General features: G+C 43.5%; 1 protein-coding gene and 1 long non-coding RNA gene across 2 annotated transcripts; one reads left to right on the forward strand and one right to left on the reverse strand.

The window, feature by feature from the left end:
• Positions 1-645: 645 nt before the first annotated feature.
• LOC118564009 (leukemia inhibitory factor receptor-like) lies at positions 646-23,169 on the reverse strand. The gene is made up of 17 exons (XM_036140699.1): positions 22,872-23,169; positions 19,679-19,830; positions 19,446-19,599; positions 19,071-19,364; positions 18,872-18,998; positions 16,438-16,574; positions 16,220-16,359; positions 15,976-16,135; positions 7,810-7,871; positions 6,690-6,912; positions 5,864-6,043; positions 5,661-5,762; positions 5,413-5,574; positions 2,681-2,809; positions 1,594-1,687; positions 1,431-1,494; positions 646-1,065 (listed from the first exon to the last, which is right to left on the reverse strand). The coding sequence occupies exons 1-17, from the start codon at positions 22,996-22,998 to the stop codon at positions 646-648; spliced, it is 2,727 nt and encodes a 908-aa protein (XP_035996592.1). The 5' UTR covers positions 22,999-23,169.
• LOC110368753 lies at positions 10,887-11,906 on the forward strand. The gene is made up of 2 exons (XR_002428371.2): positions 10,887-11,135; positions 11,508-11,906. It is a non-coding gene; the product is annotated as an uncharacterized LOC110368753 (long non-coding RNA).
• Positions 23,170-25,017: the final 1,848 nt, after the last annotated feature.

Consider the following 25,017-nt stretch of genomic DNA (forward strand, 5'->3'; position numbering starts at 1 on the left):
CCTCTCGCCCAGTGAACGCTGGAGATAGGCACCAGCAACCCCCGCGACCCCATGAGGGATAAAGCGGTTTGGAAAATGGATGGATGAATGGATGGATGGCACTTTTGTTTTGTCTTTTGTTCTGTTTTGCATGTAAATAGTTCCTTAGCTTAGTTTCTTTTTATCTTCATTTTGCTTAGTAGTTTAGTTAAGTTTCACTAGCCTAGTAGAGAGGATTTATTGATCGAAATATAGTGTTTATTCAGATAAACAGCATTACATAGTGATGTCCTCTGGATGTTCATTTTATTTCTTTTATTAAATTCTTGAACTTGAAAAGAAGCTGTCACTCCTTCATTCTATGTGTGTGCAGAGTTTGCTGTTAAAAGATCGCTAGTGCTCGAATTCATCCCTTTCAACCATTGTACTGATATCAGCTTGAGAGCTGATCATCACCAGACAATACTTAACAGACAGAGAGTTATTTATGAAACATTAAATAACTTTAAACAGTGTATATTTGCACAACAATATATATATATATATATATATATATATATATATATATATATATATATATATATATATATATATATATATATATATATATATATTCAGAGAGGACTACATGTCCCTACGGGTTATTCTTTATGCCTCTTATTATAACTAAGAGGGCTGCGGTGGCATGATGTACCCTGAAACAAAGGAGACAGGATCCTGGTCCATTTGGCACAGACGAAAGAACTCGTCCAGACTCTGAGGCTGGTATCCGTTCCTCATCTGAAGCTTCGGGTCGGAGCTGGGGGTGCAGTCCTCCCCTGTCATCATCGGGTTGTACGTCGGGTTGGCAAACAGCGACTGAGACGGGACGTTTGGACCGGACGAGTTCAGAGCCGGCGAGGCCCAGTATTTCTCAGCTGGCTGGTTCTGGTAGCTGTGGGGAGTCTGTGGAGAAATGAGAGCCGTGCTGTCCTGGGTGTTGTTGTTCAGTGGTTCTCCGCTTTTATAATGCAGCTGTGGGATGTCTGTGTGCTCCTCCGCGTTGTGGCTGAGGTCCGTTTGCAGATAGGGAGGAACTCTTTTAACCTGGAAGATACCAGAGGATGATTCATAGACTCTAAGTTATCTTCAGACTGGACAACAATGACAGACCACAGCGTCTTCCAAGCAGATCTAATCACTCCATCACATTTTGTCGCTTTACCACCACTAATCTCTCTGAGCCAGGGCTTTTTCACAGAAGATAAATGCATGCCGCACTTTTCAGATTTGTTTTGCCAAAGTTCTTTAAAAATCACAAATCGTTTCCCTTTCTTTTTACAATTATTCACTACTTTCTATTTGACTGTCACATGAAATCCTAATAAAGCACACTTGGGTTGGTGGTGGTAAGGCCACAAAATGCACAGACGTCAACGGTGTGTGAATGCTTTCTGTCTGTGAGAACGTACGGGTGAGGCGAACCAGTCAGGCATTTCTGGTTTGGGGATCTCAGGGTAAAGTTTCTGCTTGATGCTGTTGGATCGGAAAAACACAAAAAAGAAGCAAATCAAAGCAAAGTTAGAGAGATGTTCCTTAGAAATGAGGCGGGTCGGGTCGGGTTGGGTCGCTCACCATGTCCAGTGGTGGTAACAGAGGACGGTGATGATCAAGAGGAGGGCAGACACCGCGCACAGAGAAAAGATGAAGATCATGATGAAGCTGTCGCCTGGAGAAGAAAAAGGGTTCAGAAATGTGACTAAATGCCTTCAGGTCGCCTCAGAACAAATAAACGCTCACAGTTAAAACACAGAACCTGATGATCTTTTATTTCAACGTCAGATTTGGGAAATTATGACCTCTGCTTTGCTTATGACCGATGCATAAATTAATCCCAACTCATTATAACTTTTCTCTTTTTAATTTTTTTCTATTCAGGTATCAATTAATTCATCACAGAAACTTCATTTTTGCTGTGTTTTGGCCCAGACTGTTGAGCTAACGTCATGCCACTGCAGTCACATGATCAGACCGGGACACAGACCGCTGACGCCTGTAGAAGAGGAGCAGATGAGCTGAAGTCCTGCTTGCAGTGGTTGCAGCCACAGGAAACCTGCAGGATCGTCGCCTCACAGAGGACAGCGTAGCCGGATCCTCAAGAACTTCCAGGTCCAAGAAGGTCACCACAGAATCCGGCTGCCACCAGTGTAGAACTTGTTCGGCATCAGCAGGAGGTGGGTTTAAGACGAGAAGGGCAGCGAAGAAGCCACTTCTGACCGAGACAACCGTGCAGGACAGAATGAAGCTCTGCAGAAAGACCGAAGCTAATTCCTCTGATAAATCCTCCTCCTGGTTGTTGGAGACGTCTGAGGAAGGGAAGCTGAGAGCGAACTTAAATTTCACAGTGAAGTGTTTCTGATGCCATCAATGCGTGAGCTTGCTCCTCCTCCAGCAGAGTGGTCTCCCTACCCCAGTGCAGCTCCAAGGTTACTGCCGCAGACGAAGAATGGGATCCCAGGGTTAACCGAGAGCAACCTTTTCCAACAATCCAGGAACAGTTTGACGATCAAACAGATTTTCCAGCACAATGGAGCATCAGGCGACAGGACGGCGTTTCTTACGGATCAGAACGGTGAACTGTTGGACCTTTTGGTCAGAAGGCTCCCCAGATCTGAACCGCTCTTTGTTATGAAAGAAGGAAGGAAGGAAGGAAGCTACATACTCTGGAAATTTAATGTGGCTATGAGAGTTGTGTCGCCACATTCTCCGACATCCGTCCGGGCCGCCACTTTGAAGGTGTAGGAGCCGGTCTGCAGGTTCTTGGCTGTCAGGCTGGTGTCCTCCGGATTGTCTAAACCAAAACGCAGGAAAAGCTCCAGTTAAAAACTCAGGTTTCTAAAACTGGGTTTCCGATGGAAATCTTTTTCTGACTTTATGAGTGTTGTGCTACCCAGCAATAAGAAAAACAAAAATCAGATTGTTAATAAATTCTTGTTAATAAATTCTTGAACTTGGAGAGAAGTTGCCACTCATTTATTCTATGTGTGTGCAGAGTTTGCTGTTAACAGAATGCCAGTGCTCGAATCATCCCTTTAAACTATTCTCCTGATATCAGCTCTAGAGCTAATATTAACCGGACAATACCTAACAGACAGAGAGACAGAGAGTTATTTCGGATAAATAACTTATAAACAGTGTGTAATTGCACAACATTCATGGTGTCCCGTGAGCGGGCGATCGTAAACACAGCTTGCACTGCACACATATGAGAATATCACCTGTGACATTTTTAGACTTTTAGAAAAATAAGGAGGAGCTGGTCCAGGTCGCTGGGGAGATGGACGTCTAGGCCTCCTTACTGAAGCTGCTAACACCGCGGCGCGACCCTGAATAAGCGGAAGACGATGGATGGATGGTACTTTCACAGGCACCAAGTATTTGCCCCCTCAGCAGGGTGCCATCAGCGCTATAAAGCTTTGCTCCCACAGACAATCGCTCTCATAGCCCCTAGCCCACTGTTGAAATAACCAACGTTTTCCTGGACCGCTGCTCTCCCTTGGATGGCCAAAGTGAACCGAACTCACACGAGGCACTGACAGGTTTGGCCGAGAAACAAACAGGATACGTTAAATGGTTTATTTGGAAGGTTTACATAATGTGTTACATGGTGTTTTTAAACAAATGGAGCTAACCGACGTAGTTCCCGCTAGCTTCTTCGAATCAGGCCATTGCTGATGTAATTCGAGTGTGTTTTCATGGTTATAACAAACATTATCTTAACAAGGGTTTCATACATTGATGGGATATTAACCTTTATGTTATCCGATCCACTTATTCTGAATTTAGAATTAGCGCCAAATGTCCGCTAGCATAATGCTATTAGCTTCCGGTAACATTCACTCTTCCCAGTTATGCAACTATGATTCATGTTAAAAATAAGGCTTGTTTCGTTTCACTACACCATCGTTCGATAACGCTACGAGCATTGTCACCACATTAATATGGAATATTAATGTCAATTTAAAGGTGTTTTGTTTATCTTTAGGATTAGCCTAAAGCTGGTGGCACAGCGTGGCACAGCGTGTAGCACAGCGTGGCACAGCGTGTAGCGCGAGTTGCGACCCATGTACGGAGGCTTTAGTCCTCGACGCGGTCGATCCGGGTTCAAACTCCAGCCTGTGGTCCTTAGCTGCAAGTTTCTCCCCCTCTTCCACCCCCTTCCTGTCAGCCTACTTTCTTGAAAAACAGAAAAAAGCCTTAAGGATTAGCTGATTTTAGCAACCGATCGCTACAGCGACCGCTAGCCTCCCGGAGGCATGATCACATTAATAAAATCACCGTCCTTAAAGTTAATGATTTTACTGAGAAAATCTTTCTTTAAAATGGTATTTTATTAAATAATGTTTTGTTTAACTCAGTATTTGCACTGTGGGTTGAAACACATACCAAATGTTGTTCTGAATTAGTTAAAATAATTTAAGCTCATTCTATGTTCTTTAAGATGAACTTTGGTTCTTTAGCTCAGATCCGCAGTGAACCAGGATTCACTGAATTATTCTGATGACAACGACAATGATGATTAACCACTTTATTTTGTCTTTTGTTTCTTTTCCTTTTCTTCATTTTGCTTAGTAAAGTTTCACTAGCCTCGTAAAGAGGATTTGTTGATTGAAATATTGTGTTAATTCAGATAAACAGCATTATATAGCGATGTTCTCTGGATGTTCATTTTCCATCCATCCATCTTCCGAACCGCTTTATCCCTCATGGGGTCACGGGGGTTGCTGGTGTCTATCTCCAGCATTCACTGGGCGAGAGGCGGGGTTCACCCTGGACAGGTCGCCAGTCTGTCGCAGGGCAACACAAAGATAGACAGGACAACCATTCACGCACACACACTCACACCTAAGGATATTTTGGAAAATTAACCTAACAGTCATGTTTTTGGACTGTGGGAGGAAGCCGGAGTACCCTGAGAGAACCTTTGCATGCACAGGGAGAACATGCAAACTCCATGCAGAAAGGCCCAGGGTTGGATTTGAACCCAGAACCTTCTTGCTGCAAGGCACCAGCGCTACCCACTGCGCCACTGTGCAGCCCCAGATGTTCATTTGATGTCGGTTAATAAATTCTTGAACTTAAAGAGAAGTTGTCACTCATTTATTCTATATGTGTGCAGAGTTTGCTGTTAAAAGAACGCCAGTGCTCGAATCATCCCTTTCAACTATTGTCCAGTAAATATCAGCTCTAGAGCTGATATTTATTGGACAATACCTAACAGACAGAAAGTTATTAATTAAACATTAAATAACTTTTAAACAGTGTGTAATTGCACAACATGAGCATTCACAGATGTTTGAAACGCCTCTAAGGACCCTGAAGCCTAAGGAGTGATCGCCTCCGTTGCTGCAGAGTCGAGGCACAACCCAGGGCCCCTACACAGGGTAACATTACTTGTGGTCACGCTGAAGTTTTGCCCGCTTGTTTCCCACCAGTACAGCACGTATCCATGGATAAAAGCAGACTGCTCTCTCAGAGAAACAGGATCCCAGGATATCTCCACATGGGAGCCCTGCTGTTTGTACTTCAGCGAGGTGAACAGGTTGTCTTTTATTCCTGCAACAGAGGAAGGAAGGCAACGCATGGATGAACAAAGCCTGCTGGCCGTTCTGCCATCACACCGCAGATGACTGCAGCCTCACGTGTCTCCGTGACGTAGCCCTCCATCCTCTCCAGAAGCAGCGCAGATGTCTGGGTGCAGGCGTAGATTGATAACTGGTATCTCAGCCCATCTTTGAAGTTCTCTGAGGATAAACAAGGAGGACATGTAAACCGAGAGCGAAACACGCAGCGACACTGGTTGGACACAGCTGTGGACATAACTTGACCGTAGACAGAATCTCACTTGATTCTATCCTGACGCTGGTCTGATTGGGAGGCAGTTTTCTCCAGTCCACAGGCTCAGTCCTGTTTGCAGGAACCCAGTCCACAATGTAGCCACAGCTCGCCTCTGGACGGCTAGACCAGGACAGGTTGAAGCCTCCTTCGCTTCCAATGAGCCGGGAAACTTTCATGCTGGTTTTGTCTGGAAATACAGAATCTAAAGGTTAGATTTGGAGAAGTCTGAGTAAACGACAGCGAATAGCCCAAAGCTTGACCCGGCTCCCGAAAGAAGGTGGAGAATCCCCGAAAGATGAGCAATGATATGAACATACACTTGTGTGAAAGAATCACTGATCTCTATTTATTCACTGGATTGATGTGTGTGTGTGTGTGTGTGTGTGTGTGTACAGTACAGTGACGTGTACTACCAACAGCAAATCAGCAATCCAGTGAATAAATAGAGATCAGTGGAAAGAATCCACACAAGTGCATGAAAAGTAAACTTTGACCTTCTTAACACCCAGAGAACCATTGTTTAAAACCCTTTTTAAAGGCTATCTAGGATGTGTAGATCAGTGAAAGAGAAATAAATAAAAATAAAACTGAAAGAGAGGATCTAAATAATGATTGTAAAAATAACTTTACTGAGCAAAGTCTTCCTGAGTGTTTTTACCATGACTCTGATGACCGCAGCATGGCTCACACGGACTCCCATTTCCTCCCATCTCTTTGCTCTTATTCTACGTCTCAGAGTCATTGTCTGAAAGTTAACTTAAAAAAACATACACAACCACGTCTACTGACATCATCTGAAGCCTGGTACCCCACCCTGGCAGTTCCCATCGTACCTGGACTGATGACAGGGAGGGTGATGGCCGATGGCGATGAGCTGCCATTTTTGTTCTTCGCTGTAACCTTGATGACGTATTGTTCTCCTGTGTCCAAACGGAGAGCGTGACGGTGGGCGCTAGGAGGCACGTTGGTTTTGTTCAGTCGGTTTGATTCGCTGGTTCTGGCCCAGGTCACCTGGTATTGCATGATTTCTCCGTGGCTCTGGTGGTCCAGAGGCCTCTGCAGAAACAGCAGGACTTCAGCTTACCACAAAGGGGAGAAAGGTCGCTTCATGTGATATGAATATTATTATGTCCACACGCCACTCGGACATGTGAGCACGGGTTACTGATGATGATTGTCTAGGATAGACTATCTTTGTTTTGTCTCATGCCAAGGCTACTATGGAGTATTAGGGAGAGCCGAAAGCGAGGAGGGGCAGAGACAGGCAGACGCAGACTGCAGCGGGACTGTGGGGTGTGATTATTTTCCAGCTATGTGATCTCTGCTCTGTTTCTCAATAAAAGTGCTGGAACTTCATCACCACCGTCTCCTTATTCAGTAACTCTGGGAAGTCAGTTATTGTTTAGAACTCTGACCACACTTCATAAACGCAGCTGTGAAATGTTGCAGTTATGATTAATGGAGAGCTTCACCAGAGGACATCACCCAAGGATTTCATAATGACCAGAAATCGCTGTTCAGATGAGAAGGTGGAGATTTAATGAGCTTGGGCTGACAGGCAGGTTGGAACCTCTCCGATAGAGAAAGGCTGATCTCCTTCTTTCCCAGGGAGGGAGCAATTATCAGGGCTCAGTTTGGGATTTGTGATAATTAGTAGGAAACATATGAGCTGTCCAAGGATGTCCACAAAGACACTCAGTGTTTTAAAGGTGAGAAATAAAATGATAAAAGTAGTAAATATTTTGATTTGTGGATTTTAGATTTTTTCAAAAAGGAAAAACAAGGCTCAGCATGTTTGTAGAGCAGAATAAAAATCCTCCAGTCTTACAGTCTGGATGATTGCGTTTGGTAACAACAAGGACTGTGAAAAAGCTTTCTTGAGGGTCTGAAGTTTGGAGATGTCCACGCTTTAGGAGAGCTTCACACCTAAATGATCCTAAGCTGCAGACTCACCTTCCAAACGATCAGCGTCTGGTTTCCCTTCTCCTCCATCCACACGTCGAGAGGATCTGGAACTGTGGGGGAAACAGGTTAAACATTCAGTTTTCAGAATCATTTAAGAGTTAATTTAGCTGATTATTCAGTATATCTGTGGTAAAATAACCTATTGTCATGATTTAAAATAAGTATTCCCCTTTATAGTCCCACAGAGAGGAACTGTGTCTCTGGGTTTAACCCATTCCTTGGGGAGCAGCGTGGTGCCACAGAGAGAAAACTGCAGTCAAGTGTTTTGCTCAGCAACCCAGAGTGCTCGGCTCCCTAACTTCTAGGTCACAAATCCTAAAATCTGTCTTGTAATAAATGAACAAATTTTAATGATATAATATGAAAATGAATCTTTTGATGCAGGAAAATTATTCTACTGAGCAATCTTCCCAAACCACTGCACTAATAAGTCAATCTACACGTTAGATATCAATCATTTCATAGCAACGGAAAGGAATTAGCACAATACTGTGAAAACAAAGGATTTCTCGAGAGCTTAGTCTCACGGTAGCCCAAGGCTAGTGAACTCACAGCCCAGTTTAAAGTTTGAAAACTTATTTCTAATCCAAGACATTAAAAGTAATGAAAAAGTAAAGAGGAATGTCATGGGAGTGGTTAAAGAGGCATAGATGCGTAGAACATATAAAAAAGAGATTTCCATTCGCCAAAAGCATAACAGGCCCAAAGGAATCAGGGTGGCAGGGAGCAAAAGACCATGTCGAAGGCAGCATAACGGAGTTTTATGCCATTATGACTTGACAGACTGCAGCTCCCAGCATGCAACACGTCTATGGGAACCACCCCATGGGAACCTTATCTGGTTGCCATTGAAACGACAGTAAGACGAAGACGCACCATGCTCTGCCTTCTTTTCTGGCAGTTTGCCAATTGGGAAGACACACGCAGCTGTCCCTCATGCTGGATTTTCCCCACGTGGCACATGATTCATTTCCTCGCTGGTTCGACTTTTTGCCAAATCAATATCTCTAAATGGGGAGGTCTAGGTTTTAACATTAAGTTAAATAAATTTTTGATCCCACTGGAAGCCACTATCTTCCAGAGATCGACACAGACTCCGGTCGTTGTTTTGGCCAAACAAATCGTCGGAGAAGTGCCCAGAAAACTTGTTGTTTATGCTCCTCTCCGAACTGTGCCAAGTCTACCCGAGGTTCCGCCAGGAAGACACGGACGCTGATCAATGCCCCAGCACTGTTCTCCTTACCAGAGCAACACCAAGTAAAGGATTTCTTTTGGTCCTTTTTTTCACCCATAAGGTGATATTTTGTGCCTGGGTAGAACCAATTAGGAAAAAGTTTAATGCGTAATTGCTCCAAAAGGGAGTTTGTTTAACTGAGCTGAATATTTTCTCCAGTGTGCATGCATCATAAGTGCTTTTTGCTGTGAAGCTTGCTGCGCCGTTCAGCCAAAATTAGTTTTCCTTCCCTTCTCTCTCTCTCTCTTTCCTTTGTCTGCCTACGTTCGGATTCCGGTTGGAGGTACACTTCGTTGGATACACCCTAGATTATTGGAACAGGTGGAAAATGGTGTCTTTCGATTTTGTCAGTCGAGGATGTTGAAGACGTATACATGTTTGAATTCATGATGGTCGGATTTCTTGGATTTGGAGGATTTTTGTTGTATCAGCAACTTCAGAGGATGTCGGAGGCAAATATGGCCCTGATCAGGCTGCCGGTCGCATTTGACGTGATCACTAAGGCTGTGAACGAGCAGAACCGTTAGAGCCGCAAGCTGGATGTGATGGAACGCAGGCTAGCTGCAGTGGTTGAACTCAGAGGATAGATGGGATAAATCTGGATGTGAAATGCGGAAAAAAACCCAACAGATTTGGAATATTGGATTCGCCACGTGGAGCCAGCGACAAAGGACTCCAAGCTGAGGAAAATGTGTGCAGCTTGCTTCACAAAACAAAAAGTGCATTTGGACTAGGCTTCCCCTTATCTAAAACTCCCCTGGATGTTATGGCAAGAGGGTCCAGAACAACTCCCCCTGCTCCCTCCTCCCCTGCGGACATCTATGGATGCATTCAGAACAGTGGCGCCGGTTGATAAACTTTCCATCATATCAAGGACAATGGCCTTCTGGACAGAGTTCATGGACAAACTGAACAAACATTCACTCACACACAACTGACGCACATAATCTACATAAACTTACATCCGACAAATCTCCAATGTAAACCCTCTGCATAAATGTTGTCTCGTCATTGTCAGGGTGCAGTTTTTACCTGCTGCACCATAAACATTTTCCAGCACCTTCCTCCTCCCATACAGCCCCATCTGCGCTTTCCACTAATCACCTACACCTGTCATGCTCTAATCATCCACCTGCAAACCTCTCTTTAAAAGCTCTCCTCAGTCAGCTCTTCCCCACCATATCATCTTCACTCAAACCTCGTCCTGCCAGTGCTACTCACATCTGCCAGACAGAGCTTCATATGTCTGCCAGACAGAGTTTCCTACGTCTGCCTGCCTGAGATCCCTACCTCAGTCTGCCGGTCCCAGTATACTGCCTGCTCCAGCTCTGCCGCGTCTCCAACCTCAGTCATCTTCACCATCTCTCGTCTGCTCCAGCCTGGTACAGTCTCTGGTCACCTCCTCCACAACTAATAAAATAAAACTCTTAAAACGAAACTCTGTGTGTGTGTGGTGGTGTTCAGGTTCATCAGAACAAATCCTGACAGTCATATGTGCTTTTCTCGTGCTGCTGTTTTTTGATATCTCAAACTAAATATGCATTTATTTCCTCTCCCTCCCCAAATGTGGCTCCTATCTTTCCACAAAGTTCAAAGGCAGCGCCCTATAGAAACTGCGTCAGGCGGTTTGGAAGAATGCACCTAACGGCTGCACCAAACGGCTGTGTTCTTTGGCAACCCAAGACCTCAGTCAAATCGTTCCCCCGAAATGTTTGTGATGTATGTGATGGATGGTTGTACTGGAACTATAATTTCGATTACAATGCAAATTGTAGTTGACAACAAAGATTGATTTATTGATTGATTGATTGATTGAGAAAGGCAGGTGTAACCCGGGTGTAAATCTCAGTGATCAAGCCTGTGTAAAATTCAACTTCCATCCCCTCACTACTTCATAGCCAATCACTGTCAAGTATCAAGGTCACATGTACTTCCACAGCCTATCAGCTAGGTATATTAGCTGGAGTAAGGAAGTAGGAAAGTAAGGACATGTTGGGAGAAGCAGAGCTGCAGGAGCTAACTACTTTGCCAGGATAGGATGGGGAGAAAAACCTGTTGTGAGACATAAACTTTGGAATTGGTGAGTGTTTCTGTGTGTGGCTTAGTGTCATTGATGTCATTGTTTGTATACTCGGTAATTTAGCAGCTAAACAAACGGACGACCATTTTAGATTTATACAAACCACATGTAAACAATTGGGTGCCTTAAATGTTTGTTGAGCACTTGTTTATATTAGGTTTTCTTTACATTTCATGTCAACTAATTTATATAGTGCGTATTTATAGGATTTCATGGATGTAATTTATATTGAACTTTATATTTATTGAAAATGCATATTGACTGAAAATTAGAATTATTTATAGTGCAAAGAGTGCCATTTATTGAATTTGTGTGTGCACACTAGAATGCTTGATTTATATATTGAGAAAATGGTCCTGTTTTATTATTCAGGCCAGGTTTGATGGCGAGCTGAAGATCCAGGCCTAGAGCCCAAGAAAGATTTGCACTTTGGCATGCGTGCGTGAAGACTTGTTGATCTCCTGCCAGACTGGTAGGAGGCTCCTTGCAGCCAGCGAACAGTTCTGTTCTACCCTGATCTGACTTGAGTCAGTTAGGACCTGAACTGCACCAAGCACTTTAAAAGAACTTGCTTGGGACCTTTAACCAACCCCAGCTTGGGGTGAATGAACTGAAGGGTGTGGGTTCATTAATTGTAGAATTGATTAATGTTTTTTCTGTTTATTTTGTTTTTTTCTTTTGCGCATTTTATATGGCCATTTGAATGTTTCACTGTTGTAAATATGTATATAATTGTCTACACTATAAATACAAAGGCACTCGCAACTGCAACCTTCTAGTCTGTCTGCTCCTTCATGAGTCTTATCTAGTTTCTGATCCAAAAAGCCTATTGACCCGATTGGTCACTAACCACTTGCATTGATTTAAAATGTACTATACTATATTTACAAATATGCTACACAGGACAACACAGAAGGGAGCAATAGAGCCCAGAGCTGATGGAGAAGGAGAATAATTTACAGGGGACGGAGAAAAAAACATAAAGAAGTCAAATATAATAAAAAAACAACATGTGAATCAAGATGAACAAATAATCTAATCAGAATGATAGCAATAAGATAACAACAGTGTCATAATCTTGTCAGTAATGCTGGTCTGATTCATCACCTGACACACCTGTGCAGCTCTGCCCAACTGTCATCATCACTCATCAGATCCATCTGCTCCTGTCACTTTATAACCTGCTCTCAGACCAGGCACTAGTGCCAGATTATTTTGGGCCAATGGTGAGACTTATTCCAGCGCTCTGTTCCTGACTTCCTGCCTGCCTATTTCCTAACCTGTTCTGCCTTCTGTTTCTCTGAGCCTGCCTTTCCCCTGTCTGACCGGATTGCCTGTCTGTTACCGGACGTGGACCTGTGCCCTGACTCTGCCTTGGATTTCCCCCTAGATTCTTTCTGCATCTTGGATCACCCGGCTCTGACACTGGACCTCACCTCGGACTACAAATTCTGGAAATTCCCCCTAGACCTCCTGCTTGTCATCGTTATCATGGTTCTGACATTCTGCCTGTCCCCTGACCACCGAGTACCAGCCGGAGCTCACCTCAGGGCTTCCCTGATCAGATCAAGGATCGTTTGCGTACCGACCAAGGAGACGGAGCCTGCCCTCACTGTTTCCACCAGTGAGTGGGTGAGAAGGTTAGTGACCGTTACCTCTGTAATCCCGAATAGTTGGTGTGGTAACTAAAAGATGGACCCATCACCAGACAAACAGTGGTGTGCAGGCGTGGAAGAATCCATTTCAAAATTAGAAGCTGGCATTTGTGAAATCCTTACTCATTTACATAACCAGACTTCACCCGCTCTGCCACTTCCACATTCGTTAGCCCCAGTCACCACTCGACGCACTACTACGTCAGCTAGTCCGGAGCCACGACTTTCTCCGCCCAAACTCTTCAGGGGCAGCCCCACCCAGTGTGGGTTGTTTCTCATGCAGTGTGAGATTCATTTTGAGTTACAGCCATCGGCCTATCTCACTAATCGCTCTAAGATTGCATATGTGATCTCTCTGTTAGCAGGCAAGGCTAAATTATGGGGGACTTCCGAGTGGCAGAATAACTCCAGCATCTGTCACTCCCATCATGCCTTCTCACGGGAGCTAGTTCGATTATTCAGCCCAGTATTACCCTGTAGGGAGGCCACCAGGGGGCTCCTGTCCTTAAAACAATGGGATATTTCAGTTTCTGAATATATTGAATTTCATCTGTTGGCCACTGATAGCCGCTGGAATGAGGAAGCGCTCATGGATGTGTTTAGGATTCCAGCGGCGCCTCCTGGCACCGGCTTGGGCATACAGCTCCGACCGACTCGTGGACATTATCATTAAAAAATGCCGCCAAACCCGCTACAAACTACTCATCTACCCAGCCGATCAGTACATGACCGCCAGCGCCTGCTGGAGTTACGGTCATGTAGTGTTGTTGGACTTGTAATCACTACTACGCTTCATTGTTTACGCGGCTTCAGAGTATTCCAGGTGCCAGTCCCGGGGGCCTGCGAGGCGGCGGACTTGATGAGCAGCTCACGCCGAAGGAGGGCCAAGCAGAAGCGGTGCAGCCGGCCGAAGAAAAGCAGCTGTTGCAGAGGTTTAGCAGCTAAGCTAAAGGCTAACCCTTTAGATCGCCGCTTCCATCCATCTTGCTCTCTAACGTCCACTCACTGGACAACAAAATAGACCATTTACAACTCGAGCTCTCTGCAAAGAGGGAGTTTAGAGACTGCTGCACTCTCATCCTGATGGAGACATGGCTTACCTTATCAATCCCAGACAACGCCGTTAGCCTGGAGGGGCTAGATACTTTCTGCGCCAACAGAAGTAAACAACTCAGCGGTAAGACTCAGGGAGGCGTTTACATCAACAACAACAACTGGTGTAAAAATGCTAGAATAGTCACAAGCTTTTGCTCTCCGGACATTGAGCTCCTGGTTATTAGCTGCAGACCTTTTTACCTGCCCAGAGAGTTTATTGTTGTTATCATCACCGCGGTTTACGTGCCTCCCAGCGCAAACACAAAAGAGGCTATGGGTGTTCTCTATCAGACTATCTCTGCTGCAATCTGCACACACAGAGGGGGGTTTCATCATTGCTGGGGATTTTAACCAGGCAAATATAAAAACTGTTCTCCCTCATTTCTACCAACATGTAGATTTAGCAACTTGGGGAGAGAACACTCTAGACTTAGTTTACAGAAAAAAAGGCGCATTCAGAGCAGCCCCCACCCCCACCTGGGCTCTTCAGACCATGAGGGGGCCATGAAGGCGCTCCAGGACTGTTTTGAGTGCTCTGACTGGAACATGTTCAAAGCTGCAGCAACATATGAGCACAAGATCAACATTGATGAGTATGACCAAGACTGTGTCAGCCTACATCAGCAAATTCATTGAGGACATCAGCACCACCAAGACCATCATCACCCGTGCCAACCAACAACCCTGGATTACTGAGGAGGTCCATCAAGCGCTAAAAGCACGGAACTCCGCTTTCAAGTCTGGTGACAAGGAGGCTCTGAGGACAGCAAGGGCCAACCTCAACCGTGCCATCAGGCTAGCGAAGCGGAACTACACAAGAAAATCCAAGAGGTTTTCCACGACGCCAGCAACACCAGGAGCATGTGGAAAGGCATACAGGCGATCACTGACTACAACACGCCCTCCCCCCCAGTGGGTGAAGTTGATGCTGACTTCCTTAACCAACTAAAGAACTTCTTTGGGAGATCTGAGGCACTGAACAGCACTCCAGCAGTGAAAGCTGCTCCCCATCAGGAAGAGGAGGTCCTCTGCCTTGACACAGCCGACGTGTGGAAGACTCTGAGGAGAGTCAACCCGTGGAAGGCCTCAGGTCCTGACAACATACCTGGGCGGGTGTTCAAGGAGTGTGCAGGTCAGCTGGCTGGTCTCCTCACAGACATTTTTAACACCTCGCTGGACCAAGCCACAGTGCCAGCATGCTTTAAATCTGCCTCCATCATTCCGGTGCCAAACAAACCTCAAGCCACCTGTTTCAATGACTATCTGCTTGTTGCACTGACTCCCATCATGATGAAGTGCTTTGAAAGGTTGGTAAAAGAACACATCGTCTCCAGTTTCCCACCAACACTCGACCCGCTCCAGTTTGCCTACCGGCGGAACCGCTCCACTGAGGAATCCATCTCCTCCACTCTCCACCTGAGCCTGACACACTTCTTCTAAGGTCAAGTACTTTTGGAATGACCAAGCACTTTAAGAAACTCAAGCATCTGTTCACCTCTGCTTCTGTACTAATATCCCCCGACCAGGATAGACAGTTTGTTGTCGAAGTGGACGCCTCAAGCACTGTAGTAGGGGCAGTTTTGATTCTGCAAGTGGCTCTCTAACCACTAGACCACCACTGCCATGGCATAAATCCATGTAGAAAACATTTTAACATACATTGACAATGGTTAAAATGGCATAGCTAGGACTAAGTCATAAAAAGATTTATTACTTGAACATAATTGTAATGATAGATTATAAAAGTGTTGAAATTGTGACAAGGAGGACAAATTAGATGCAAATATGTGTAATGGGGAACTTTACATGGATTCTATATTTTAGACAGAAATGCAGGATTAATAAGCAACGGCTTCTTCCTACTCCTTTTTAAACTTGAGATAAGATTTTTCCTTATATGTTCGAAATAAGTGTTTCAGCTTTCAAAAAGAGAAAAAATAAGGTATTGTGACAGTCAGTGCCAGACTAGAGATTGTCTTGAATACATCTAACGTCTGCTGAGGAGATCTTAAAATGACCTTAAGAAAAGTACCTAAAGTAGACGAATGTTCGGATCGAAGGTGTTGGTGTGCTCTGCGTCAGATACCCACCATCACCCAACGTGCGAAGGGTCACGGTTTTGCTCCATGTGCCCCATTTCCAGAAATGTTCAGCTGCTCTGCACCGGACCTTCACTTGATATTCCCAGTTTGGTCTCAGATCAGTTAAAATGGCAACTTTCAGCCCGACACCGTGTTCAATCTGGGGAAACTAAGTGGACAAAAGAGAGTTTAAGTTTAAGATTTTTTACAAAGGGATGTCTCCTGTTCCTTTTTATCCTCACTGAAGACGTACATGCCCCTCTGTGTCTGTGATGTTGGTCTGGCACGTCAGACTCAGGTTATCGTACCGCTGCACAGTCCACCTCCAGCTAAGTATGGCAGTCCTGGCGTTTACATCAGCAACTGTTAGCTCATGTGGAGCCAACATGTGAACTGAAACAAAGAGAAACTGTGACAGCTGAATTCAGTTAAGTCAGGTGGTTATAGCTTCCAAAAGGCTGTAAAAAGTACCTCTCTTGGTCAGATCTGCAGTGTCTTGGATCTCCACCTTTCCAAGGCGGTTCCAAGCTGTTAGAGTCCAGTTCTTCTCACCAACTTCGACCTTTAGCTTTTTAGAGCATCTTCCTTTATTTTCAGAGTCACATTTACTGCAAGACAAAAAATAGGCTTTGATCATACCTGCAAAACATGAACAAGGAGAGCAGCATATGAAATATTACACAATCATAATTTATTTAACAACACCTCCTCAAACAAATTATAGAGGGGAAATCCTGAGCCATCACCATGATCCATAGAACCACCATCAGCAGCAATGTCTCTCAGCAGGGATTTTTTTAGTCCGACTATTAGTTTTAAACATTGCAGAGGAGTTGGGGAGCTCTTCTAAGGCTTTAGTTTACTGAGGTTTCTCTAAATGTCCCAACATTGAGAATGGCAGTGTCTGTTGTTTTATTTCTTCTTTTTTCCCCCAGATATTCTCTTGCAGATTTGTTGCTGTTTTTTCGGACTATTTGCTGTTTCACGTTATTGTGACAACATGATTTGTCAGGTTAGATTTCCATGCCAACTTGCTAACGTGCTATTTTGATTGTCATGCTAACATGTTAGCAGAGAACAATGCTAATTACATGCTAAATGCTAATTTGCTCATTGTCATATAGACATCCTTGCTAAACTGCTATGGTGTGTGGATTAACATACCAGCATTTTATCCGGGTAGATATTTAGACAAACCTTCTAGCATGCCAATTATTTATTCATGCAATGAGCGTGAGACAATGCTGCCAGACTGGGTGGGTTTCCATCCATATGAGCTTCTTTTTAACACATTGGATATGAAAAAAATTGCTTTAGGCGATTATTAAAATTTGGCCGGTTTTAGGAAAACTAAATTGTACCTTGTAATAAAACGCTGTTTCCATGCATTCGTTTTTTAGTTGATTAATTTTGAAATGTCTAGACCAGGGGTGTCAAACTCATTTTGGTTTAGGGGCCGCATTCAGCTTAATCTGATCTCAAGAGGGCCACACGAGTAAACTCATTGCAAGATTAAATAGAACTAATAAAAGTGGACTTGTTGTTGATTTTTATATTAAATTCATTTCACTTTTACACAATATATTATGAATAACCTCAGCGTTTTTAAGAAAAGTATGTACAATTTCAACAAAACTTTTACTCAGTTAAACATTTACTTGTGCATTATGCATAAGAACTGATCACAGTGATTATACAATATTGAAAAACATTTATTCACATTTTTTGGAACTTAAAAACCCTGTCCTACATGACAAAATACATCAAAGAGATAAAAATTAAGAAATTATTTAAATTTTTCCACACCTGAAGCTTAATCTGCTAATTAAAACACAGCCATATGCATATAGGAATATACAGTTCCTATATTGTCCTCGTGGACAATATAGGAACTGCATATTTTCAATTAAGCGAAGTACATGTTGTTTTCAATAATTGTTTTATCATTCTCTTCCTTTTATCTCCTCTTTCTTTCACCTTTTCTTTTTTCTTCTTGTTCTTCCTTTCCTCTCCTACTCTCCCATTGTAGTGTCCATATAATTTGAGATATTACCTGCATGAATCATAATAAAACTATTCACATTCATAAATCAAGCGGAGCACTATGGCAAAAGCAGTACTGCTCCACTTGTGAAAGTCAAATCTGATGAGCTCTTTTTGGCATTAAGACAAAAATTCTTATTGCCAAATTGCCAGACAGGACACTGGGAAAAAAAAAAAAAAAAAAAAATGTATTTTTTTTTTTTTTAAATAATGATAATGCATTTAGCCACAGGGCCGGACTAAATTGTTCGGCGGGCCGGATCCGGCCCGCGGGCCGTATGTTTGACACCCCTGGTCTAGACCCTGTTGAACACGACATCATCAATGATTAAAAATCATTGGTTAATCAAGTTTCACTATGAAAAGGTTTTAGTCAATGTCAACGATAAACGACCCAATAAGACTTCAGCTGATCAACAGAAGCGGCTGCTGTTGTGTGTGTGAAAGAGAAACATTGGTTTGCTTCACAACCTGAGAGACAAACATTTTTATACTAAGTTACATTTACACGTCCTTTTGGAGAAAGCGTTCTTGTCTAGGTCAGGGGTGTCCAAACTTTTTGGCTCGTGGCCTGAAATTCTCAAGTCAAAAGTACTCGAGGGCATAACAATAACAATAAAAAAAAATAATAATAATAAAAATAAAAATATATATATATCTTGTGAATTGTTTTTACCTGCTTTACAAAACATATGCCCATTTTAATTAAACAAATCTTTCAGATTTTCCGAAGTAAAAGTTAAAAATGGGTTTGTTATCATATTTACTATCAAATTAAATAGAATGTAAAAAGCGTGGCCCAGGCCTGGGCCTGGTTCTTTCTTGGTTTCTACACAAATATATTTGGATCATTTCCTTTTACCTTCCATCCAGCTGATACTTTGTCGGACTCAATAATTCCACCATTGTGCCTCTTCCTTCCCTCCAGAGGCATTCCACTGACTCCAGATCCCGAGTTTCACACCAAAGATCTCTAACATCAGGTGGGTCTGAGTCAGAAAGCTGAGTTTACTCACTAGTAAGAAGAATTTCATGGAACCAGAATTTCACAGAGAACTTACAGCCAACATGAAACGAAGATCCGTACGGTCCCTTTGATGGTTGTTTGGTCTTACATTTGACATTCACACCAGGATCCTGGGGACCAGTGAGCAGAGATGCACCCAGCTGCAAAGTCAGGGCGTATCTCTGCTCACTGATTTTGGTGGCGCTCATGTTTCTGCCTGTGGGTCCATCCAGAAGCATCTTATCAAACTTTTCACCATCTGGGACGACACAGCAGAAGGTGGCGGTGCTGCCAACATCAAACACCGCATCCTGAGGGAAGACTCTGTCCCCACCAGAGCCGGTTTGACCTCCAGAAGAACCAAAAGAGCGTTAAAACACAGCATTATGTAGGACTGAAGGGTTTGGTGTAAGCTGAGGTTGCTATTTACCAGGAAGAGTCTTCTCTTGTTCCAGCTGGCTCATCTGGTTTTGGACTAGGGATCTCAGCCTGAAGGTGTGAGAAGCACACTCCAACGGCAAATAAGACGTCCAGTTCCAGGAATGAGTCGATCCAAAGTCGTCCGGCATCACAGAGACTTTATCCTGAAATATTTCCACAATCATGTCAGCGGCAGAGTCGGCAAGTGGGATTGTTAGTCATAAACCACGACAATGAACTCACAGAATAAACTTCTTTGTTTTCAATGAGAACTGTCATATTGTAGGTGATCGGGTCATTCAGAGCCAAGCATGATGCGTCGTCTTCCCACTCTGCCAGGAGCGTCTGACCCAAACCCCAGACGGATAGGTTCTGAGGTCCGCATCGTGAAACACCTGGGAAAGAGATAGTCATTGTTGCTGAGCTCCTTGTTTTGATCAAGGGAGGGAAATGACAGGCAGTATCATTAGTGAAGCATCATTAAAGGAAAATTAGTTTATATTTTTGAATCTTGATATTGAATTTGAACGTTTGACTCGGACGTAGATCTGGAAGGTGACGTTTCAGATTTGCTGGACCTTCTACGTTTCAACCCTCACCTACATCAGATAGGGATCATGTCCTAAAGAATGAGAACCTTTTGTTGGGCCATCTCAGTACTGATAGACTACACCTCCCAGCATTCATTGCGGCTCTAATGTCACTGACTGAGGCTTTAGAAGACAATGAAATGTGAAGAAAATTTCTGTCCATTAGCCGACTCGGACGAAGGCAGAGCTGTGCAAATTCTCAGCTATCCAAGAAAACAAGCAAAAACAAACACTGACAAGGACTCCTGGATGGATGTCCAAATGTTTTCAGAAAAATACTGATGGAAAGTTGGGTCGACTCCGCTTTAAGCCCATTTGTGGGAGCTCTAAAATCTCTGTTTGTGTATCCAGTAACTTTACCTTCTTGGATGAAGAACATGGATCAGGAGCCTGTCATCAAAGTGTGTGGAGGACCAACACAAAGTAGTGGAAGGAAAAGGACACTTGACTTTCAAAATGCTTCACAACTCAAATGGTCTGGTGTGCATTTGGTTTCACACCAGGTTAAAGGTGCATGGTGCAAGTTCTGATGTTAAATACTTCTTATTCTACTTCCCATGCATGCCCTAATTGACTGACGTGTAAAAAGAGTTTTCCTCTCTTTACTGCAGTTGCCTCTATAGCTGGATTAGTCAGTTCATGAGAAAGTGATTCAGGTCAAATCCCTTGGGTGTGCGCGTTGGTGTGACGGGCAGCGATTAGTTTCCTTCTAATCAGTAACTGGAGTCCATTTCTGTTTAATTTAATCTGTTTATTCCATGTTAACCTGAAGGCAACATGAAGTTTGGAGGTCTGTAGCAATTTACTGTACAGAAAGTTTATTATCTCTCCTCACCCTGCTCTTTAGCATCTGGATTGGATACACCTGTGACCATGGAAGTGGTGGAACACCAGATTTCCTGTATTAGGATGGGGGAGCGAATACTTTTGACAGTATTGTGAATAAATATATTTAGGAAAAAATATTTCTTTTTTGAATATTTCTACTAAAATGTCCTCATTCAGAACAAGGCAGAACTAAAGTCGAATATCTGAGTGTATGAACCAACTTGGAGATTAAGGCTGATTCAGTCTGATTTATTAATTAGTCCCAGGCAAATTAATAACTACAATTCCATAGAACATTTTAACCCTTAGTTTCCCTCATTCAAACTGAAAAGCAAAAAAATGCCCTTCTGTTTGTTGTTTTGTATCGCCCGCCAGACCCTCGCTCTCCGTTTTTGAATCAACTCCCAGTTTTGGTTCATGAGGCAGACTCCTTGTCTGACTAATCTTAAAACTTTCCTTTTTGACAAAGCTTCTAGTCAGAGTGGCTCATGTTACCCTGAGCTATCTCTATAGTTATGCTGCTATAGGCTTAGACTGCTGGAGGACATCAGGGTCTATTTTTCTCACTCTGCTGAGTTCTCCTACTGCTCTCCAATCTGCATTGTTTGTTGTTATTTCGTCTTAACTTCTTGTTCTCTGTCATTTTTATCTCCATAGAAGGTACACCTGGTCTGGTGTGCTGTTAGCTGTGACATCATCAGGGGAGGCAGATCATCCTATATTACCATCTAACATAGAAAGTACTCCTGGTTCAATGTGTGCTTCTGTGCTTTCTGTGTCTCTGCTCTGTCTTCTCTAAGCCCCAGTGGGTGGAGGCAGATGAGCGTTCACACTGAGCCTGGTTCTGGTTCTGCTGGAGGTTCTCCTCCCTGTTAAAGGGGAGTTTTCCTCTCCACTGTCGCTTCATGCATGCTCAGTATGAGGGATTGCTGCAAAGCCATCAACAATGCAGACGACTGTCCACTGTGGCTCTACGCTCTTTCAGGAGGAGTGAATGCTGCTTGGAGAGACTTGATGCAACCTGCTGGGTTTCATTACAGAGGAAACTTTCTGACCAACCTGGAGGATCTGATGGAGTCTGACTTTAGAAAGAGCCTTGAGATCACACATGTTGTGAATTGAGGCTGTATAAATAAAATTTAATTGAACTGAGTTCTGATAGCATCAGCTGGAGAAACAGTCAACAGGCCCATGGTAACTCTGGATCAGCTGCAGAGATCCACAGCTCAGGTGTAAAAACAAACTATTAGTTGTGCCCTCCTTGAGTTTTATGGAAGAGTGGAAAGAAGAAAGTCACAGGAAGTTCTATTAAGTTTGCTATGAGCTGTGTAGAAGAAACTGTAAACAGGAAGTTGCTCTGATCAGAGGAGACCAGAACTGACCTTTCTGGTCAACAAACGAGACACAAACTGCTCATCATCCTGAACACACTATTCCCGCAGAGAAACATGCTGGCAGCATCAAACTGATGGGGAGATGGATGGAGCTAAATCCAGGACAACAATGGAAGGAGACCCGTTAGAGGCTGCAGAAGACCTGAGACTGAGGTGGAGGTTCACCTTCCAGCAGGACAACCACCCTGAACATGCAGCCAGAGATATTATGGGATGGTTTAGATCAAAGCAGATTCATGGGTTAGAATGGCCTAGTCAAAGTCCCAGATCTGTATCCTACTGAAAATCTGTGACAGGACTGATTCTCCCAGATGTTCTCGGTCCAATCTAAGTGAGCAGGAGATGCTCTACAAATGAAGAATGAGAATGTTCAAAGCTGGTCTGCATGTTTCTGATTCACTTTTAAGGATTTAGAAAAACTGACATCAGTTCATAACTACTTCCAACATGGCTGACCCATTTTAAAACTCTTAGCTGGTTCTTCGTTTCCTGCACTCTGAGCCTTTCAGTGAAACCTGCTAGATTTTCTTCCTTTCATGCAAAAACATTAAAGCTGGTTTTGTGCAGAAATAGTATACTGTTAGAAGTAAACCCAGAGATAGGAGAAGAGGACGGAGAACTCACCTGTTTGCTGTCCGTCTTGTTCACTCAGACTGAACAGAAGCAACAAGAAAAGCCAGGTCACAATCATTTTCATCCTCCTTCTCCTTATCTGCTCCCACACGTTGTGATTATTTAAACTGCCAACCATCCACTCTGTTTTAGATGTAATTAAAAGAAAATAAAGAGGTCCGGATCACTCAGAGTGATCCTGGAGCTTTGAGTCAAACTGAATGATGTCGGAGTGTTGGGTTACTCCCAGAAACAGCCCTCCCTGCAGACGCAGCCAACCGAACGTACTGTGCAAATGCAGGAGTTCACAGTGATTGTGAAATCCATGAGGACCTCCTCACAGGAAATGGAGCGGCTGCATTCCAGTAACTGTTAGTCAGAGTGGCCAGATCAGACATGCAACAAGAGCGCCGAGTTGCCTGGAAATGACTTCAGCATAAACAATAGCTGGTTTAATAGGTGCAGAAACAAAACCACAAGCAGAATATTTTATTCCATGGAAAGCAAACTGTGATCACTTTGTGTTTTACCTAACATTTTATAATTTTAGGATTTTAATAATAATAATAATAATTTAACTTTATTGATCTCACAATGGCGAAATTCACTTCTGCATCTTAACCCATCCCCTTGGGATACAGTGGGCTGCCACTGTGCGAAACCTGGGGAGCAATCGGGAATTAAGGGTCTTGCTCACAGACCTAGAGTGCAGGCTATGGGGATTGAACTGTGTACTTGCAACCCTCTCAGAGTGCAAGCACACTGCTCTAACCACTAGGCCACCAATCACCCTATTTTAACATATGTATAATAATTTTGTCCTAATTAAAAATAGAAAGTTGCCATTTTGATCAGCCACCTGTGCTGGCTGATCAAAATGCCGACTCTTCCATCCGCTTCCAGGCTGGCTGGGTGACGGTTCGTAGGAAGCATAGCTCTAGATTTCAGCCACCAGGTCACCACCAACCACTCTGCGTTTCTAATAAATTTTCCCCACTCAGCAACACACCCGCTGAGAAGCTGACCCTGGTGATTGGCAGCTCAATAGTCAGAAACGTAGCACTAAAGACACCAGGGACCATAGTCAAATGACTGCCACGGGCCAGAATGGGTGACATCAAATCCTACCTGAAACTGTTGAATAAGGATAAGCGTAAATACAGTAAGATTGTTATTCACCCTGGCGGTAATGACACCCGGTCACACCGATCGGAGGTCACTAAAGTTGGTGTTGCTTCGGTGTGTAAGTTTGCTAAAACAATGTCGCACTCCGTAATTTTTTCTGGTCCCCTGCCTGATCTGACCAGTGATGACATGTTTAGCCGCATGTCATCATTCAACCGCTGGTTGTCTAGGTGGTGTCCTGAAAACGACGTGGGCTACATTGATAACTGAAGAACTTTCTGGGGAAAACCTGGTCTGATCCGGAGATGGCATCCATCCCACTTTGGATGGTGCAGCTCTTCTTTCTAGGAACCTGGCCGGATTTATTAGTTCTCCTAAATGCTGACAACCCAGGGTCCAGACCAGGAAGCAGAGCCGTAGTTTAACACACCTCTCTGCAGCTTCTGTACTGTTACCCACCCATTATCCTATTGAGACGGTGTCTTTCCCACGGCCAAAACTTAACAGATCAAAAACTTATCTAAAAGGAACAAATCATAAAAAATCTAATAAAAATCAATACAGCTCATCTTGAACCAAAAAAGTAAAACTATTAAATGTGGTCTATTAAATATAAGGTCTCTCCCTCCAAAGACTTTGTTAGTTAATCAATTGATTTCTGATAATTAGATTGATTTATTTTGTCTCACAGAAACCTGGCTACAAGAGGACTACGTTATAAATGAGTCAACTCCCTCTAATTATTTAAATTTCCACATTCCCAGATCTGCGGGAAGAAGAGGAGGAGTGGCAACCATCTTTCAGTCTGATTTATTAATTAGTCTCAGGCCAACTAATAATTACAGTTCTTTTGAACATTTAACCCTCAGTTTCCCTCATCCAAACTGCAAAGCAATAAAACCTCTTCTGTTTGTTGTTTTGTATCGTCCACCGGGCCCTTACAGATTTCTTATCTGATTTGGTGATAAACACTGACAAGGTTATTATAGTGGGGGATTTCAACATTCATATTGACACAGAATGTGATAACCTT

This window comes from Fundulus heteroclitus, chromosome 8 (assembly GCF_011125445.2).
Source record: "Fundulus heteroclitus isolate FHET01 chromosome 8, MU-UCD_Fhet_4.1, whole genome shotgun sequence".
Classification (NCBI taxonomy): Eukaryota; Metazoa; Chordata; class Actinopteri; order Cyprinodontiformes; family Fundulidae; genus Fundulus; species Fundulus heteroclitus.

Bases quoted from the DNA above. Each gene is read 5' to 3' on its own strand.
- LOC118564009 (XM_036140699.1), bottom strand. From the start codon at position 22,998: ATGGTTGGCAGTTTAAATAATCACAACGTGTGGGAGCAGATAAGGAGA. The intron at 1,495-1,593 runs GTGAGCGACCCA...CCGATCCAACAG, and splicing joins TGTTACCACCACTGGACATG to CATCAAGCAGAAACTTTACC. The intron at 1,066-1,430 runs GTACGTTCTCAC...GGTATCTTCCAG, and splicing joins CTGACTGGTTCGCCTCACCC to GTTAAAAGAGTTCCTCCCTA.